Consider the following 20,775-nt stretch of genomic DNA (forward strand, 5'->3'; position numbering starts at 1 on the left):
GAGAAAAAAATAGAGTAAATGACAAGCTCTGTCTTCTCTGGAAAGATTTCATTCCCCAGAGCATGAGCCAGACAGGCCTCTCTTATAGTCGGAACACCTCCAGGCCCTGCAGGTATCTAGTGTGTGCCTGCTGCTGTGGGCTGTGAGCAGTAAACAGGAGAAGTGGCGGTGGAAGAGGGCCCCTTAATGCTGGAGGCCTTGGATGTACTTCAGTGTACGAGGGACATGTCCTTTCTCAGAAGCATGTTCCCTTGCTCAGCTGCTGAAACCTTTTATCTTGGTTTGTCCCACCGGATGCTCACAGCAACCCTCAAACAGGCAGGGCTGGTTTCATTGCCCCTTTTTATAAAGATGCCCAGTGGCACCCGGGGAAGCAAGGGGGCTTCCTCAGGTCGTGTGTTGGGAGTTGGCCCAGATCTACCTGCCTGCAATCCTTGGGCCCCGCCCAGACCACTGGCCACTCACCGGGCTCTATTGCGGCCTGTTCTTTGGGATATTTATCGAGTAGTACCTGTTGTCCATTTCCCTGGAGCTTGGTCGTTTGTCCTGACGATGGGGTCTATGAATCTGGAGACAGTCCCTGCACCTCTTTGCCTTCATCTGTCAGTGGCATGTATACAGTGGATGACTTTGTTCTGACCTCAGATTGTATGGTTGCATCTTTCCAGGAAATGGAGGGACCATCAGCAAAGTCGTGGACCAGCCTGCTGATGGAAGAAGGGGAGAGCCCTGAGGTCAGTGAGGGCCCGAGAGGAAACACAGAGCCCCGTGCCCCCAGCTCCTGACGGTCTCCAGGGAGCTGTCCTCACGTACCTGTGCAGAATCACACAGGCCCTCACTGTGCTCCCTGAGCATGGTGTCCTGCCCATCTCACAGGAGGGAGGATCTGGCAAATGTGGCTTATGCATGGCGGCGAGCAGAAGCCAGAACACAGGCAGGCCTTATGACTCCAGTTTCTCATTACATTTCTAGTTCCTGATGAGACAACACCAAAAGTGGATCTTTGTGTTCTGAATAAATAAGCTGTAGCTTATGTCCACCTAGGTCTGTGAGGCTTGTCTCAGCAAAGACTGCCCCAGCAAACGCAGACCTGAGTTAGTGTGATGCCCAGGAATGTCTCGGTCAGGCGGTGCACCAACCCATGCAGTGCACGCAGAGTTCAGATCAGATTAGCCCCTGGCCTCCTGGAGCTTGAAGACAACAAGCAAATAAAGCCGTAAATAAACACGTGACTTCAGAGAGAGATGACAGTAAAAGTTGACTGGGCCCCGATGGTGTGGCTCAGTTGGCTGGGTGTCCCCAGATCAATCCCCGGTCAGGGCGCATGCCTGGGTTGCGTGTTCGGTCCCTGGCCATGGTGCATATGTGAGGCAACTGATCGATGTTTCTCTCTCACATCGATGTTTCTTTCCCTCTCTTTCTCCTTCCCTTCTCTTCTATCTAAAAATAAATAAATAGAAGTCATTTTTTTTAAAAAAAAAAGCTTACTGGAAACGGGATGGTGGCTACTTCCTGCAGGGTGGTCCAGTGAGGCCCCCTGGAGAACGTGCCCTTGGAGCTGAGACCGGCCTGCTGGGCAGGAGCCACCAGCCACAGGAAATAGCATTTCACGTGGAAGGAAGGGAGGAAAAGCTCTGAAGTGAGAAGGAGACTGCTCCGTGCCGGAGCAGGAAGAAGGCTGATGCGTGGTGGGGGGAGGGGGAGAGGAGAGGGCACCCAGCTGGAACAGGGTGGCGGGCAGGGAGCACCTCGAGCACTGCGGCGGTTTTCTCTTCGTGTCCCTCTCCCTTGTTCAGTTATTCCCGGGTCGTCTTAAACAGCCCCGGCTGGTGTTTCTGACGGGTCGGCAACACTGCCCTGCCTGGGGTCCAGGATTGCTGGGCCGCCTGACCTCTGACTCACAGCGATTCCAGTGACTAAAACCATTTGCAGATGGAGAGCAGAGCGCGTTTCCAGTGTAGAGGATGTGTGGAGAAGGCGGAGGAAAGGCAAAAAGGCCTCATTGACGTTACCGGCGTTCTCCATGGAGTCCTGTTACTTTGTAGCAAACAGAACGGGTTGGGTTGAGATGGAGAAAGGTGTTGACAAGAGAAATTTTTTTATTTTTATTTTTTATTTTTAAGGGCCCTTGGATCATGGAGAGAGATTAAAGGTGTGTGCTTTGAGGAAAGAAGAGGGAGAAAGGCACGTGTGTGTGTGAGAGAGAGAAAGAGAGAGAGAGAGAGAGAAATTTTTCAATAGCTCATTGAAGCAGATCGTTTGCTGGGACCCCCCAGATCATAAGACACTGAGATCCATCTCTGCAAAGCTCCTGTGAGGGGATTCTAGGTCTCGTCGGCCCCAGGCAGACACTGCCATTCTCATTCCTGTCCTGCTTCCTGCAGTAGGACAGTGAAGTGTGTCCCTTTGACCCTGGCTCTGCTGTGTCTTGGGCCAGGAGTGTCAGACATCTGTTTAATAAGCTTTTCCATCCTCAGCAGCCTCCCATTGCTGTGGTGACCAGTGCGCAGGAGCCATCCAGGGCAGCAGGGGGAGCCAGAGCCGTCAGTGAAGCCATTGACAGGATCGGCCTCTTAGGGAGCAGGTACTTACCCGGTGCACTTGGAAACAAAAAACGAGAAACCCGCAGCAGTGCCACTGTGAGGCCCTCAGGGTTTGTTTGCTTGTCCTGTGTTACTCCAGATCATTTAAAGCTGCTCCTTTGGACTGTGGCCTCCTTCGCTCCCACCCCGGCCCGAAAATGCTCTCAGGCAAACGTCTCTTTGCTTGTTCAGTTCGGTGCAACCTGAGTAAACTCCAACCTGCTCGAAGGTTTCCACTGATGTGTCCCACACAGCAGACGGTGGTGACTTGTTCCCAGGCCTGGGGCTGGGGTGGAGACTGGTGGTCCAAAGCAGCATCCTTTGGCTTTTCTTGTCTCTGTTAACATGTGTTCAAATGCAGCGTTCTGTTCCAGTAACATGCAGTATCAGTTACTGGAACTGTCAAGCTTTATGATCAAAATGAAGGCTTTCCTCTAGTCTTCAGGCAAAATTGATCTTCAGAAAACAGTGCCAGGCTGAGCCTATGCTGCCCAGCTTGCAGTGGCCCACAGCCACACCCCAGGCTGCTGTGCAGCACCTGCTCACCGTGGACCGCACAGAGCATGCAGCCTGACCAGCTCCCATGGGTGTGTTTGCAGACAACACTCTGCCAGGTGTGGAAGGCCCCTGGCCTAGAGACGAGAAGAGCAACATGGCGTGCAGGCCAGGGGTTGGACCAGATAGCAAATACTTTAGGCTTTTCACTTGTGTCTTTGTTTTAACCACGTTTTGAGAAGTAAAAACCATACTTAGCTGGCAGGCCATACAAAAACAGGTCACAGGTTGCCTTTGACCTGCAGGCTATGCTTTGTCAGCCCCTGTGGTAGACTCTCCCGGTTGTCCATAAGCTCAGGATGACCATCTTGCCCTGGGGAGTTTCTTCACTTTTGCTCTGATTTCATCACTGCTTTTGCAATTATTTGTAAAGGGAGGAAAACACCTTGTGTGAGCCTTTGAACTATGTGCAGGGTGACTGTAGTTGACCCTTGAACAACCCAGGTTTGAACTGTGCAGGTTCACTTATGCGTGGATATTTTTTTATCCTCATCTGGGGACATTTTTTCCATTGATTTTTTAGAGAGAGAGCAAGGGAGAGAGAGAAGCAGGGACTCAGGAGAGAAGCATCAGTTTGTCACCTCCCGTACACGCCCAGACTGGGCCCAAACCTGCAGCCTTTTGGTTACTGGATGACGCTCCAACCAACTGAGCCACGCCGGCCAAGGTGCAGAATTTTTTCAATAAATACACAGCAGGCTCTCCACATCCCCGGGTTTTGCATCTGTGGATTCAACCAACTACAAATGGAAAGCAGGATTTTTGGTCCAGGGCTGGGAATCCATGATGCAGAGGGCCAACTGCATGCATGGTTCTACACTGTTCTGTATGAGGAGCTTGAGCACCCCTGGATCGTGACATCTGGAGCCAGTGCCAACTGATACTGGGGGGCTGTAGTTGAGTTTTGGGGAGTCAAAAGTTACACACAAATTTTCATCTGTGTTGGGGGTCGGTGACCCTGACCCCTGCATTGCTCAAGGGCCAACTGTACCTTCTCACACTGTTACATTGTCTGAGGCAGGAGAGTGGCTGTGGTGCCTTGGGTGGGAATGTTCTCCGTTGGGCACCATTTGTTACCACCTGTTTGCTAAAACACGTCACGTTTCAGACAACAGCAGAAGCTTCTGAAAGTCCTCCAGGCCATCGAAAGTGACTCTGCCCATGTCAGCCGGGTTGCTTCACCAACCGAGGGGCACGTGCTGGACCCAGAGGTGAGAACCTTGACTTCTGGGGATTTCCAAATGCCTTCAGTGTCTCAGGGAAAGCTGAGGTTGGAAATGCCCCTCGATGCAATCATTTCTGTTCGGTGGGATTGGTCTGCCAGCAGTTACCTTAGCGGCTTTCTGCCGAGTCTCCGCCTCCCCTCCTTCCCCGCACACAGACATAACTGTGGTGGAGCAGGAAGTTTCAGCATAGGGGAGCTGTCCACACAGGAGGAAACATAAATAGCATGTGAGCCCACAGGAAAATGCCCAACGTCTCTGGTAATCAAGAAATGCAAATGAGAGCGACCTGATTGTCCCGTGGGCTGAGTTAATAAATTGCTTTGATGTTGACCTCTCGTGCTGGCAAGGTCACAGTGAAGCTGGCAGTCTGGCCCTGCTGGCAGCAGCCTGAGTGGGTGGAATGCTCTTGCAAAGCAGAAAGGCTGGACTTAGGAAGAGCCTTAGAAATGCTATTTCTTCCAGCCCAATAATCCCTCATCCCAAGGAAATTGCTCAACAGAAATAAAAAGCTACAGGCACAAAGGTGTCTGCTGCTGAACTATTGAAAGTAGAGAAAAATGAGGAAAAAACCCAGAAATAACATAAATGTCTCATAATAATGGTGGTAATCAGGAAAGTATGATATATCAGCACAATGCAATAGCATAAAAGGACGGGAGCCATCGTTGTGGAGATTATGCATGTAGAAAATGTTAAGGTTACAAGGAAACTGCAAGAGGTGACATCAGTCTTCATCTAGTCCAACATGGTTGTGACAGCTGTGCGGGGCAGGGCCTGTGAGCGTGAGGACAGAGCTGAGACACACGCCGCAAAAGGAAGGGGCGCCAGGGGCTGGGGGACTGGGCGATGCTTTCGTGTCAGGAGGTGTGTGCCCAGGCATATCCTTTTCACCTCTTCCTGTGCCCAAGCCTTTCTTATTTGGTATTGTGGCTGGCAGTCTTATGACTGGCCAATGGGGACTTAACATGAAGCCTTTCCAAACTCACGTGTGAGGCTCACGACAGCAGAAAGAGCCCTGTACCAGCCCAGACTGGTTTCAGCGTTGGATCTGGTGCCATCATTGAATGGTCGTGTGACCCTAGACAAGTGTCCATTCCTGGGAGTGCGTGGCTGTCAGACTGAGTGAATAACCCTCAGTCCGCAGGTCGCTCTGAGACTGGACCAGGAAAGGCCTAGGGGAGCAAACAGTTCAATGCCTGCTCCGTATGAGCTGGAAGTTTGCCATCTAGGAAAATCTAGGAGAATCAAAGCTCAGTTCCCTTCTGCATGGAAGTTTCTTTCTTAGCTGTGACTATCCTAAATGTGGTGAAACTTTAGTCACATGAAAACCAGCCTGGATTGATCAAGCCTACTTATATTATAGGAGACAGAAAACTCAAGGCAAACTGATTTACACAACAAAGAGAAGAAAAATGACAGAGTCCTGTAATAAATGCCACAGGTGGGACCAGGTAGGGTCAGTCCAGCAGCTCACACTGAGTCTCCACGGTGTCAGCTGCGTCCCTGAGCTCCCTCCCCGCCACCATGCCCAGGCCCTGCCCTGTGACCCTTCAGCAGGTGGAGTGGTCCCCATCTTATGCCCTCTCACCCCAGACCCCCCACTCAGGAGAAGAGCAGTGTCCCCCCCACCCTCCACCCCTGACAGATCTGAGGCTGGGTCATATGCCTGTCACTGAACCACTGCCTCTGGTGGCCCAGGGGACAAGACACAGCGATTCCCTGGGCCAGTCAGGCTCTTCCCGGGGTGAGAAAGGGTTCATCCTGTACCTCGTGGTTGAGCAGAGAGAAGGGGTAGCTTCCGCAGAGGAAAAGCAGGTGGTCCTAGTAAGAGAGCAGTGGTGGGTGCCAGGGACCAGGGGCCTCCCAACCAGGTTCGCCTGAGACACCCTGGGGGACCTAAATCAAGCAATTCAGAAGCAGGAGTAGGTATGGAGTTTCAACACTGACAAGTTGTGACACCTTCTCAGTTAATAGACCCTTCAGCTTCTTCATTTAGAAACTCCGCTGCGGGAATTTGCACATTTTAGATTGCACTAGGTGTGAGATCCAGTGAGGTGGCTCACCCCCATCTGGCCCTCCTCTGCAGTCAGCCGCCGCCTGGACCCTGGACACAGGCCCAGGGCAGCGAGGGGCTTAGCCAGGGCCCTGCATGGCACGGGGGGAGGATGCTGAGGGTCTGTGGGTCGGCTAATAAAAAACAAGCCCTGTGTTCCTTCTGGGAGCTGGGAGCTGACCTCCCTCCCTCCCTGTCCCCATTCCCATTGGGTGGCAATCACGGTTCCTCCACATGCATGCTGAGAGCCAGAGCACGTGTCTCTGGCTATTAATTAAAAAACTAAGTAGGGAACATTTGCTGTTCATTTGCTCAGCTCCCTGCTCACAGAACCATTGCAGATTTCCAGTGCTAATTAACAGAGGTCATGTGCAAGCAGGGAATGCGTCTTTTTTATGAGTGACCGGTCCGTGCACGCAACCAGCTCTGCAGTCGGGGCCCCGGGGCCTGAGGAGCAGCTCCCCGGCATGGCCATTTAGTGATCACATGCATGCAGCCTCTCAGACCCGATAGCCTGCCCACGAAGGAGGCAGGTGTCAAAGCCAGTGAAGCGGGGAGATGGGAGGAAATGGACCCTTGCAGAGTGCACACAGGGCCCGGCCATGGGGCAGGGTCTGTGCTGGGCGCATGTCTCGGTCTCTGTGACACGATGGTCAGTGAGGTGGTGCCACCCCATGCTCCTCAACTGGACGGCAGGTGTCAAGTGACCTGTCCAGGGTCTTGTGTTATCTCCGGTGTCCTTCTGCTGGGCCTGCCATGAAAACATACCTAACAGATTTGTTTTCTCACATTTCTGGAGGCTGCAAGCCCAAGATGAAGGGGTTGGCAGGTTTGGCTTCCCCCGAGGCCTCCCTCCTCGGCTTGCAGGTGGCCACCTCCTCAGTGTGCCCTCGAGTGGCCTTCTCCCTGTGCGTGCGCGGCCCTGGTGTCTCGTCAGGCGTGCAGATTTCCTCTCACAGGGGCTGTGTTCAGAATGGGTTAGGGCCCACTCTGATGGCCTCATTTCAAGCTAACTAGTTTTAAAGGCCCTATCTCCAAATACACTTACATTTTGGGGTACTGGGGTTAGGGCTTCAGTATGAAATTTTTTTGGAGAGACACAATGCAGCATTAACATCTGCCCAGTCCAGCAGAGGCTGTGACATACCTACAGGGCATGGACACTTGGCAGAGGGGAAGAGACATTCATGATGTTCAGACCGAGTTGGATGGCTTTTAAACCTTCTTTGTTATTTGTAAACTTTTGCAGGAAACCTTAAGTGCCAGAGCACACATCAGCTGTGTTTCAGATCTGTACAAATCCTCATGACAACTGTCGCACCGGGCACGCTGTTCTTGTCCTCATTGTGCATGGGGAGGGGTGGGGGGGGGCAAGGCGCTGAGGTGGAAGAGCCTGCTGCTCAGTGGGGGAGCTGATGCATCCTGTCGTGTTTTAATCTTTGGGCATTATGCTTCTCTGCTTTAAGGACAAGTCGAGAATGGAAGCAGAAGAGATGAAAGACGCCATCTATGTGACAATGGAAATACTGTCCACCTGGGGCAGCAGGTCCTGGGTGGGTCTCACCGCAGTCGAGTTCTTTGACCTGGACAACACAAAGCTTTATGTGTCACCTCACGATGTGGATGTTCGTAACACGGACACGCCGGGGGACCTGGGCCTCCTGGTCAACAGGAACCTAGCGGTAGGTGGAGGCGGCGCTAGAGTGAGTCTTGGTCTTGTATTTCCATGTGTTATCTCTGCCCATAATTAGGCCATGATGGAGGCATGGTTGTGAGGAGGGAAGGAGAGTGCAATCTTCCGGTCATTCCTTTGGGCCAGGTGGGGGGAGCCTGAGGGAAGGGAGCAGGCAGAGGCTCCAAACTGTCCCCTAGGCTCTTTCCCAGATCCCTGCTCTCTGGGTTTTCTCAGGAGAGGGGGACCAGAAGGAGCCAGGTCACCCCCTTCTCTCCATCTTGCAGTTTCCCGCAGTTATCACCAAATACGGGACCTCAGGCACCGTCGAGGTTGACACCTCCCTGTTGTAGGTGAAGAGGCGCAGGCCGTGAGAAGGGCCTAGATGGCCTCGAGGTCACACAGTGGGAGGTGGTGGGGCTGAGCGCACACCTTGCAGCCTGGCCCAGGGCCGTGCTCACACCCCACTCGGGGCCCTGCTTCCCTAGGGCATGGAGTACACGCCCGGCAAATGTAGAATGTTCCTTTCCTTTAAATATCTAGCAGGGCTAAAAAAAAAGGCACTGGCATTTTTTCCTCCTGCCACTGCGAGGTGGCCACGAGAGACTGCGAGCGGACCGGGATCGAGTGCCCGGCAGCACCATCTTCACTGTGCCGTGCCCAGCACCCTTCAGCTCCAGGAGGCCCGAGAGATGGTGCACAGGTTGCCTCTGGAGAAACAAATGATCTCCAGATTCAGTGCGACCCCATCAAAATTCCAGCTGCCTTTTTTGTGGGAACTAACAAGCTGATCCTAAAATGCATGTGGAAACTCAGGGGACCCGGAATAGCCGGAACAGCATTGCAGAAGAGGAGCAACGTGGGCGGGCTCGCACCTTCCGACTTCAAACCCAACTACTCCTTACAGTGATCAAGACTGCGTGGTCCTGGCACCGCGCTGGGTGTGAGTTGGCGGAACAGAATGAGACTTGGAGATGAGCACATCCATCTGTAGTCAACCGACTTTCAACCGGAGGCCAGGACCGTCTGATGAAGTGGGAATAGTTTTTCCAACAAACCGTGTTGGGACAACTGGATTTCCACGCGCGAGAGAATGAGGTTGGGCTGCTGCCTCATACCACGTGCAAAAGCTGACTCGGTGGAACGACAGCCTTAAACATAAGAGAGCTAAAACTATAAAACTCCTAGAAGAAACATAAGTGTAAATCTTCATAGCCTTGAATTTGTCAGTGGAGTCTTAGATATGACACTAAAGAACAAGCAACCACAACAACAAAATAGATAAATCAGACTACTTCATCAACATTAAAGACATTTTTGCTTCAAAGGGTGCTTTTAAGAAAGTGAAAAGACAACCTATGAAATGGGAGAAAATATTTGCAAATTATATATCTGGTAAGAGGCTAGTGTTCAGAATGTGTAAAGAAAAGAACTCAAACCGAACAATGAAAAGATGACAGCCTAATCAGAGTATGACCAGAGGACTCTGAGCAGACGTTGATCTGGAGGAGAGCCAGCAAGCACGTGGGGAGATGCGCAGCATTATTAGCCATCAGGGAAATGCAAATCAACACCACCAACATACATCACTGCACACGCACTAGGATGGCTCTAGTTTTTTAAATGGGAAACAACAAGTATTGGCGAGCATGTGGTAAATTGGCCCCTCACACCTTGCTGGTGAGAATGGAAAAGTAAGGCACAGACACTGGACAGAACGGTTCGGCAGTTCCTCAGAAATTCAGGTAAAGTGACCATATGAGCTAGCAATCCCACTCCCGGATACACACACCCAAGAGAACTGAAAACAGGTTCCCACCAAAACTCGTACACAAATGTGCACAGCAGCACTGCTCACAGTCGCCGACAGGTGGGAACAAACCAGGCGTCCACCGGCTGACCGACAGGCAGAGCGGCCCTGTCTATAGCACCACAGTGCTGCTCAGCCGGGAGGCGGGAGCGAGGTTCCGCCACAGCCCACAGTGTGGATGGGCCTTGGAAACGTGACGCTTGATGAGGGAAGCCCGGCCAGAAGGCTACAGGTGTGCTGCCGTGCACAGGGAGCGCCTGGAATAGAGAAACCCATACAGACGGAGAGTGGACTGGTGGCCGCTATGGGCAGGGGAGACGGGAATGCGGGGTGACTGAAAGGGTGCGGGGTGTCCTTGGGTGACGACATGTGCTGGAAGAGGGCAGTGGCGGCGGTCGCACAGCCTCGTGAGTGCTGAAACCACTGATTGTGCACTTCAAATGGTGATTTCATCTACATGACTCAGATCTCGACTTTTAAAAAAGCACAGAAAAGCCCCGCATGCCCTTGCCCAGCTTCCCCTGTGACGGCACCCTCGTGACCACAGTGCATCGTCAGACCGGGAAACCGACATGTATGTGATGGGCAGCCCGCAGACACTCATTTCTGTGTGTGTGTGTGACAGGCTCTTTGCAGTTTTATCGTGTGCACGTTTGTGTAGCCACCACCACCACCTCGGGGAGGCACAGAACGGCCCCGCCACTGCAGAGGGGCCCGTGCAGTTCTTCACAGTCACAGCCCCCCGTCCCCGTCCCTGGGGTTTGTGACCACTGGGCTGTTCTCTACGCCTCTTGGCATTTCAAGATGCTGTGTAAGTAGAATCACAGTGCTGTATGTCCATTCAAGAATAGCCCTTCCATTGGCTATTACTAATTCTCTCTTATTTTTGTCATCAAATTCTTCCCTGCTTGACTTTTTTTCTTGGTGTTTGTACTTGCTTGCCTCCCGCACTGGCACAGAGCTGGGACCCGGTGGGCACCCTGTATGTCCTTAGAGCCTGCTGCACGAGGGACTCGGGGTTTGCTGGGCGGTCACAGCAGACCTGCCCGAGCCTCTTTCAGCCCCTTGTGCTCCCATCCCTGCCTCGGTGCACGTGGTCTGCTCCTCTGATCACCGGCTCCGATGTTTCTCCAGTGGAGGTGATTTCCTCCGGCCTCTAGGACCTGCTTTGCCCCAACACAGCAGGTGCAGACAGGTGGGAAGAGCCGTGTGGCAGAGAGGACCCAACTCCCCTGTCCTGGCGGAGTTGCTCTGAGGCACTTCCTGCAGTGGTGCCTGGCCCCGAGCTCCAGGTGCCCCCAGGAGTGGCTGGTCTGGTGCACTCTTTATGGGCCGCCTTCCCCTCTCCCTTCCCCACGCCCAACTCCTGTTTCCTCTGCTGTCTGAATACATTCCTTCCACCAGACTCCTTGCCTTGGGGTCTGCTTTTGGGGAATCCAGACTAAGACATGATGAAGTAATCAATTAAAAACCTTAGCCGGGCAGCCCAGCTGGTTAGAGCCTTGCCCTGCTACGCCAAGGCTGTGGGTTCCATCCCCGGTCAGGGCACACGCGGGAATCAACCAGTGAGTGCGTAAATCAGCGGAACAACAAACTGATGTTTCTTTCTCTCTCCATCCCGCCACCTCCCACCTTCCCCCAAAAGCCTAGACATAAATCCTCACTCCGCCATTTCGGCAGACCACACCCCTTGCAGTGCCCTGGTCCCCTTCCTGTGACACCGGTGTCATGGTGGACTCGGCCCCCAGGGCTGTGACAGAACAGGGCAGCCCGAAGGTGCCCTGGTCTTCACACTGCCACCTTCCTCACCACCTGCGATGGGCAGGCGTGGCAGGCGCTGTGCCCGCTGGCCCGGCTCGGCCGCTGGGGGTGTGCCTGGCACGTCTTGCTTCAGTCCTCAGTGGCCGCCCGTCAGCACCTGCCTCTCAGAGACTCTGTCTGTGGAAAGGAAACATCAGAGGCTCTGCTGCTAATGAGGCCTTGAGTTCACCGATCCGTGTTCTTTGACTCCGAGCACCACGATCCCCACCTCGCCTTCCTGTTACTCCTTCTGCTGACAGGAACGTGAAGGGAAATCAATTACAGCCTCTCGCCAGCGTCCGAGGGTCAGCCTCCAGTCTGCCTTTCCAAGTGTCCGCAGTGACCCATCTTAGGCCTCAACTCGGAGAAGGAAGGAGACTCACCCGCTGGATTCTGAGATGTGATGTCTTGACCCCTCACAGCTGCCCAGAGCACTGGAAGTTCTCGCAGAGCTCATGAATCCTGCCAGAATAAGTCAGAACCCCTTGAACTCATTCTCCCCCTTAACAAAAGCAGCCCCCCATCCCTGAAAGACACTATTTTCCCTGGAACAAGCCACCTTTGTCCTTCCCTGCAGCTGGAGCCTGGGCCTCCATCTCCTGGGGGCCCGTGAAGCCCCAGAGTCAGCCAATCTCCTCCTTCCCTGGCTCTGTCCTTTAGCAGGCGTGGCCCTGGTGACAGGAGTCTGTGGACACTTTCTCAAATACAGGGCAACACTCTTATTTAATAAAAGGGACGACTTTAGCCAGTGTCAGAGATGCTGTGGCTGCTCATTGGCACGTGGGACGTGTAACTGCTCCGCCCCTAAGCAGAGCCCCTGGTCTCAGATGCCTGCAAGGGCCAGGCAGAGGCAAGGTGGGGGAAGTGCGATGCGGGTACACAGCAGGGAGTGGTGGGGACTGGGGCACCAGAGAGCGCCCCCTTTGGACATCAGGGACCCCTGCTGCCACCTGCAGCTTCCAAGTTTGCCAAGAAGCCAGGAATCCAGCTGGGAGGAGCGAAATTCTCTCCACCTTTAAGTGTTGGCAGCAAACTCGCCTCTTTTTGTTTTTTTTTAAGAACACTCAGGAGCCAAACAAAATAGCTGTGCAGGCCAGATTCAGTTTACAGTCTCTCCCAGTTTCAATGGGAAGACAGATATTAGGAGGCAAATTTCACTTTTCCATTTATTTATTCATTCAACAAAGGTGGTTTGGCATTTATCATGTGCCAAGGAATTGGGCTGAATGCTGAGGGTTCTGGAATGAATTTGCCTCGGCCACTTCCCTTGAAGAGCTCACCATCGAGTCAGGGGTAGTGACATGGACCCAAAAACGGGTGCCTGTGGGACACCGAGGGCCGTGCTAACCTCAGGCACTGAGAGGAGCTGCAGGCGCACCAGGAGGAGAGGGCAGTTGCATCAAGGGAAGGGGGACAGTGGGGACCACAGCGTCTTGGGCTGAATTTCCCCGGGCGAGGGTGAGGACCGGAAGAGCGTTGCACCCAGAGCCTAGGCTGTGCGCAGGCGCAGAGACCGAGCCAGTGTGGGCGTGTCCGGGAGCAGCCGAGAGCAGCCGAGAGCTCGGTCTAGTCAGGTGGACGAGGCACCGCAGAGAAGGGAGGGGCAGTGAGAGCTGAGAGGAGTCCCCTGATTGGGCTTTTTCGTCTGCATCCAGAAGCACTCGTGACAAAGTTTTGTTGGTGTGAGCAAGAATGACAGCAGTTGCTCTCTGCCCCTCTGGCCTTGCGACGCTGCCCCTAGTGGCCTCGGCAGCCTGGCTGGCGGGCACACTGATGACTCTCGGGGCTTGGCGTCGTGGCCCTGCCCTGATGAACACCCGAGTCAGTTTGTATCTTTTTATTTAAAAATGTGACAAGGTTTAACAAAAGAGAATGAAAAACTCTGTTGCCAGGTTTATCAGATAGGGCAAGCGGTGGCTCTTCCTGTCCTTCCCTCTGGTGCCCCCTCCTGCCCCGCCTCCCGTGCTTTCCTCAAAACCAATTTAAATAAAGCCCGCTGCATTTTACACTCAGTCTAGATGGTGGAGCTGGAGGGCCCCACTGGCAGCTTCAGGTCTGGGACGAGGGTCAGTCCAGATGGAGTGACAGTCAGGAGCTTTCCCCATCACCCCCGATTACGTGGAGAAGGGGCCTGGCTGCCTGCCCTCAGCCCTCCCTGGGTGTTTGTCGGGAGGGAGGCACGGCTGGCGCGCTTCGGGGTGGGAGGAGCCGTGCTGACCACCGCCCTCTCCCGCTGGTGTTCCAGAGCAAGAAAGACTCCTCCTCGTGGACGTGCCCCTTCCACCCACCGCTCCAGCTCTTTTTTGTCATCCGCAACACGAGACTGCTGCATGCCTTTGGTCTGGCCAAGATCAAGGTTTGGAATTACTGGACGGCTGATGGCGTGAGTACCAGGCCCTGATTCCTCCCTGGGCATTTGACTGATGGGAGCATTCATGCTACCCAATAGCCTGATTCCTGAAACTGCAGAACGGGTTCCAGGAGATCCTGCTGGGCGTGAACAAGTGCCTGCTGGGGGTTCCACAGGGCCCCTGGGAGAAGAATCTCCACTCGAATGTTTGGGAGGTGTCATCAGGCCATGCTTTGGAGGAACTAGAAAAATACTAACTAAGGCTCAATTTTAGCAGTTAAGGAACTAGACACCCAGAGAGGTATGTGACATGCCCCAAGTCACACAGCCAGTGAGCATCCAAGTGAAAACCTGCACCCCTCAGCGGGATCCCAGTCCCCCCCTCACCCAGCACTTCTCCGACTGTGACCCACAGTGCCTGACTGACACGGATCTCACTAGGATGCAGGCCCTCGTCCGGCAGGCTGAGGGTTCTGCGCGTCTGCCCCGCGTCCCTGCGTGCCAGCACCCCTCCTCTCCTGCCTTCCCACCACCTCCTGCCCCTCTTCACTGCCTGTGCCTCGTGTGTCTGCCTGTGCATTTATCCCCTCATCGACACTTATTACTGGGCACATGGCTAGGGACATAGGCTTTCATTGGTCATCCCGAGGGCTCTGATGGAAGAGACAGCCCACGCCCTAGAGATGCTCCTTGTCTAAAAGCTGGCAGACACGTAAACACAGAAGTGTACTGCAGTGTGATAAAGACCCCAACAGATGACAGAGTGAACCCAGAGTACCAGAAGTTTCAAACAGAAGCCCCTGGGACTCAGCCAGGAGCTCAGTGGGTGAGGAGGGACAGGATCCCTCGGCCTATTTTCTTTGCTCTCTTAGGATAGACCTGGGGATGACTGTTGTTCTACTTTCCTTTCCAATCTGCTCTATGGAAAGTGATAGGACAAGCACTCAGCCTCAATATTGTTAGAGGGACACTAGGGCATGGTGGGGAGCGTGGCAGGCTGGCCAACACAGGCTGCTTTTGAGCTTCAGCTACTGGTTGCCATGTAGGAATGCCAGCCAGCACTGCTGGCTCTTCCAGCCATTCCCAGGAAGCTAGGAACCTGAATTTTGCTATGAGCCTTTCTGGTTTGTGAATTACGGTAGCTAATTTAAATTATTTTGCAACTACCATGCAGTTCAAATTGAACTCACCTTTGGGCTCCAGCTGGCCTGCCCCAGGCTGTAACCCCTAGGGCATGGTGGAGAGGGCTGGCCTCAGGCTGGGAAAAGTCAGGCGAGGCCCCTGAAGGAGCAGAAACTGAGCTCCTCACTGACCTCCGTTGTAGTTGTACCTTCAGTCCCGGGCCCCTCCCGTCTGGCTCAACTCAAAGCGCCTGCCAGGCTGGCATTCCTGAAAAACCTAGAGAGTCACCTTCTCAGGAAGCTAGCCCGACCCTTGCACTGCTTCTGGACCTCATGAGTACGCCCCACCACCCTGTACTAGGGTGGATGCCTGCCCGACAGTGCCGTGGGCCTCCTGGGAGCAGGGCCGTCGTCTCACCGCTGCTCCACTCAGAGTAGAAATGCATGGCTATTGAATGGATGAATGCGTTCCTTCCCCAGGACTGGAGAAGCAGTTGCCTTACCCTTTTTGATGTCCAGACGAGAGACTAAGAGTGTCAGGGCACTCGCACGAGGTCCTGAGCAGGCTAGAGGCGGACTGGGGACCCACCAGGAGAGTCAGGGCTCCTCCCTCCTTGTTGTCCTCCCTCCCTCCTGCCGGTTCCCCGCCCCCCAGCAGCCAGCTGCCCTGTAAACAATGATCTGCGAGGCTCAGGGGATCTGGAGCTAACAGGGTTCATTCCCACCCTGTGCTGCTCAGAGAAGTAACAAAGAGCTTTCTCTGATTCCTATTTTTCAGGTTTTAAAAATACCTAAAGTTAAAATTTAAGAGCAGTTCAAGCCACTGGAATAAGGGAGGGAGTTTCTGTGAGAGTGTCAGCCTCCCGTTCTCCACGGGTGGGCTTTGGCGTGCAGAGGGACTCGCCCGGCCCTGCATGGCCACAGCGCACGCCGGCGTCCGGGGCTGTGCCCTCCTGTGCCCGAGTCCACTGGGTGCTTCCTGGAAGGCGGACCCAGCATCTTCGGGACTGGGCGGTGAAACAGTGCTGGCTACCCAGGCCCCGCCCCTGGAGCTTGGCCCTGGCATTGAATATGTATCTCAGGCCAAGAAAAGCAGCTTTTCTGTGCTGGATTACAAAGGAGATAAGCTTCATTCCTTGTGGCCGAGGCCACCTTCTCCTTTGACCTGCTCTTGGCCTTCTCTGCGCGGAGAGAATAAGAAAGAGGAGCAGGGCATCAGGGTGTCGTTGCGGGTGTGTGGAGGGGCTGCTGGCCGTGGGCCCTCGAGGCTCGAGGCCTCTGCACAGGCAGAGCGGAGTGGGGAGGACCGCGGTCCCTGACGGGCGCCTCAGGGGTCACACGCTCCCACTCATCTGTCGCCAGAATTTTCCGGGGGCAGAAAGCACAAACAGACGCAGCTGCAGGTTGATTTGATTTAATGTTCCCTGGAGGATGCGACTACCGTGTGTCTTAGAGGAGATAAAAGGAGTTTACAGGAAGCGCAGCTCAGCCTGGTTGGCATGACTTGTTAATACAGAGTTTTGTGTTTGGGAATCCAAGGAAAGTTAGAGGTGGGAGCTAATCCACCTGCGGCTTGTTCAGAATGTGGGGGAAGAAGGTGCTAGCAGAGATGCTGGCTTAACCATCAGGCTAGCTCTTCTGGGCACCTTTCCCGTTATTAGGAGATGTGGTGAGTATGGGCCGGCCCAGAGGAGAGGGCTTGAGGGGAAAGCAGGGCGACACGGAGCCTGGGTCCCCGACACGCCAGCACACAGATGTCTGCGTGCCACGGCTGTCCTTTATCCAGTGCTGCGCACGCCAGGCAGGCACATGGCACTCGGAGTGTTAGATGCATAAACAAATAACCGAACAAGTGCCTCATCTCAGTGACCCCCAGCAATTCTGCAAGGTAGATATCGCCAGTCGTCACCATGGAGATGAAGAAACTGGAGCTTACACAGAGATTCCACGGGGCCGAGAAACTTGTGTTTCTTTTGCACGCTCTGCTTAGAAATGGCTGCCTGTCTTAAGAAAGATCTGGAACCTTCCTTCGGCTTCACCAAGGAAGGTGCCTGACTGATTCAGGGTGTCTGCCTTGGGCTCGGGAGGAGGACGTGTTAATAGGTGTGTCAGTGTTTGATACTCCCTGGATTGAACCACTCGCCCAGCTAGTGAGTTGTGAGTGACAGAGCTTGGAAGGGGACTGAGGTCTGTTGGTTTTTCTCTGGTTTTCTCAGCTCTGCTTCCCCTGCAGGGCGCCATCCGTTGGGAGGGAGGAGCCAGTGGTCTCCCTTTTATAGTCAATAATAACCCATTCAAAAAGTGAGCTTCCAGCAGCTCCACACCATCTCCCTGTTTGCCTTCATAACGACGCACTAGTTACCTACCACCCGGTACAACCCGCGATGGAACAGGCACGCCCTCACTACCTTCGCCCACAGCGTCACCCTCCTGATGCCACCCCCAGCCTGGCCACACCGGTGTGGGGGGGCAGGACGGACTCCCATGGACATATTCACATGCGGAAATGCGCTCAACAAGTATAGTTTATGAATGAGCGAATGCACGTTAGATTTTCCTGTGCATATTTCTGCGACACATCCTGATGGTCCAGGCCCGTGCTGCCCGACGGATCTTCCCGTGGTGTTACCAGTGACAGCAGTGCCCTGCCCTGTCCAGCTCAGTAGCCGCCAGCCATGGGTGGCTGTTGAGAACTTAAAATGTGCCTAGTGCAACTGAGAAACTGCACTTAATTTTATTAGGTGTTTTAGCTGAGCTATAACGAACACATACCATTGTGTTAGTTTTAGGTGTATAGTGCATTGATGTGCTACTTGATGTATGGATATATTGAGAAATAGTTAACATAAAAAGTTTAGTTAACATCTATCACCAAACAGTTAAAAGAATTTTTTTTTCATGAGGTGAGAATGTTTAAGATCTACTCTCTCCGCCACTTTCACACGCTGCACGATGCAGCATCACTAACTGTGGTCACCGTGCTGCTCAGGACATCCCGGGACCTGCGTATCTTAGAGCTGGAAGCTTGACCTTGGGCCACCTTCACCCATTTTTCCCCCCTCTCCCATGCCCATGCCTGGCCTCTGGCAACCACCTGAGTTCTCTGTATCTGTGAGTTCAGTTTTTCTTTAGACTCTACGTGTAAGTGAGATCATGTAGTGTTTGTCTTTGTCTGTCTGACTTATTTCACTTAATCCTGATGCCGCCAAGGTCCACCCTGTTCCTTTTTATGGCTGACTAATATTCTATGTTGTGTGTATATGTGTGTGTATGTATATATATTGACACAGATATATACATACATATTATGTATCACATCTTCTTTATCCATGCATCTGTCACTTAGATTGTTACTGTATTTTGCTGTTGTAAATAATGCTGCAGTGAACATGGGGATGCAGATTCCCTTCCTTTCCAAGAAAGTGATTGCATCTTATTTGGTTAAATGCTCAGAAGTAGAATTGCCCCACTGCCCCTGGCCTGCACTTCCTTTTGCTGTCTGCAGCAGCACCTGACTCCCACCCTTGCATCCTCCTCCCTTCCCTTTGCCCCTCACAGCCAGTGCTCTCTAAGTTTATTCATTTCCATCGTCACAGCCTGTCTCCTTTCAAACCCAGCTCCTCCTCCTGCTTCTTCCTGCTGCCCCCGGTGCAGGACTCACCACTGCAGGCAACAGCCCCCTCGGCCTCCTGGCTCCGTTCACTCCTCTGTGCAGTCCCTGCACCTCATCAGCAGAGGCTTATCAATGCCCTGCACTTGGGTGTTGTCCTTGGACCAGGAATCGGACACGTTGGCTGCTGCTCCCTTGAGCTCGCTTGCAGGCAGGAGGGCTGGGGATGTACAGCAAATCACAGTTTAGGAGGCCACATGGTGAGGGTGGGTGAGCTGGGCGCCTCCCAGCTGCAGAGTGCCTCAGGGGCGGCCACCGTCCACTGCCAGCAGGTGCTTCCAGGGCATCCTGGGGAAACTGTGACACAGAGGCTGGGCCCGCCCACCCAGGGAAGCTCACAGATTCTAGCTGCTCACATGTGCTTTCAACATTCTTTAAATAATTGCCAACATTTAAATATTGGGAATCTTTACATGACAATGTGGATTTTTTTACTTTTATTGGGAAGCTGAAAGATCTGGCAGCACCGGGCCATGTCCGCACCTGGAAGCTTCGGTGGACCTGAGCCACAGTGCCGCAGTCCCCCCACTCCTGTCCTCTCCTCAACACAGTGCCGCAGCTGTCCCTGCACCACCTCACCTCCCCCACTCGTGACGTGCGCTGGGCCCTGTGTGCGTGAGCGTCCGTGACTTCTTCTACTCCTGCACCACAGCTCCGGCTCTCGGGCTCTTCTGTCCCCGTGGGCTGATGCAACTTCTATCTCCCGCTGGTCCCCGTGAAACTCGTCATTCTGCTGCTCATTTGCTCCTGCTTTCCCAACCCTGGAGTGCCCAGCTGGCCTTGTCACATACTCGCCCTTGGAAGCGTCAGGGTTCTGCTTAGGTCTCTGCGCACACAAGCTCCTGCCCACCTCTGTCCTGGCCCGGCCCCTTCTGGTAGTCTCCAGTCACACCCTCTCGGCACCAAGTCACATGCCTGTTTCCCAAGACTCCAGTGTCCCAGACTTGGCCCCTTAGTGTGGATTTGCTTTCTTCTTTCGCATCACACACAGGTCGGGACCCAGAAAGGGCCATGCGGTATTTGTTGAGTTGGATGAAATTGTACGAACTGCATGCTGGAGTCTTCGATCAGACCTAGAGGGGTCTTAACCTAGGGCAGCGAGAGTGATTCTAGGCTCCACCTCGGAGCGGATGGGCTTCTCCTATGCCTGCTGCCAGCCTCCCCCAGGACCTGAGGGATCGCTGTACCAGGCCGCAGGGAAGCAGGGGGGCCATGCTGGTCCCGAGTAGCCAGGCGTGGCAGGTGCACACTCCAGTCAATGGATTGGGCGTGACTGTGATGACAGCTCACATGTCTTGGTCACAGATCACGTGCTGGGCGGTGCTCACAGGACTTGGCGTGTATCAGCTCATTCAGCACGCACGGCCATCCTGTGGGATGGGCACTATGATGGGCTCCATCGAGAGATGGAGAAAGTGGCCGGCGCTCCCAGCACCACCAGGCAGTCCGGCACTGGCTAGTAGGCCTGCTGTCTGCACAGAGACTGTGGTCTCTGAGGAGCGAGGCACCGCCTGGGGCAGCTGCCCCACGGCACTTCAGCACCGCCCGTGACACCACATGACCTGGGTATTCAAGGGAGTCCAGAAATGCACACTGTGATGTGAAACCTCCCAATTTTTATATATTATCAACTAGTTCTAAAATTTTTAACTGCTCTTTGGGCCAAACCAGCATATATTCAACTGTCAGGCCATCAGCAACCTGCTGTGTTAGGCCCCACCCACATCTGTTGCCCTCTGAGTCGGAGGTGCTGGAACGGGGGCTGTCGCAGGGGGTGGCCCAGCGCTCAGCACTCCACAGGCTAAATGTAACTCATTAGGCATCACTGTGCCTCACCATCTTTTTCAAGTTCCTGTGTCACAAAGAATGGTGTCCGTTGGTCTTTCTCCCAGGGGACATGCAAAAGGCCATTGAAGTCTTCCCTCCATAAAACAAT

General features: G+C 53.8%; 1 protein-coding gene across 1 annotated transcript in view; it reads left to right on the forward strand.

Moving 5' to 3' along the window:
- KATNIP (katanin interacting protein) overlaps nt 1-20,775 on the forward strand; it is a 190,991-nt gene that overhangs the window by 125,602 nt on the left and 44,614 nt on the right. The window contains exons 11-15 of the mRNA XM_036021187.1: nt 669-734; nt 2,478-2,584; nt 4,246-4,348; nt 7,883-8,098; nt 13,944-14,081. Coding sequence (XP_035877080.1) covers nt 669-734; nt 2,478-2,584; nt 4,246-4,348; nt 7,883-8,098; nt 13,944-14,081 — 630 coding nt within the window. The remainder of the gene's footprint in view (nt 1-668; nt 735-2,477; nt 2,585-4,245; nt 4,349-7,882; nt 8,099-13,943; nt 14,082-20,775) is intronic.

The sequence above is a fragment of the Phyllostomus discolor genome, chromosome 3, assembly GCF_004126475.2.
Source record: "Phyllostomus discolor isolate MPI-MPIP mPhyDis1 chromosome 3, mPhyDis1.pri.v3, whole genome shotgun sequence".
Lineage (NCBI taxonomy): Eukaryota > Metazoa > Chordata > Mammalia > Chiroptera > Phyllostomidae > Phyllostomus > Phyllostomus discolor.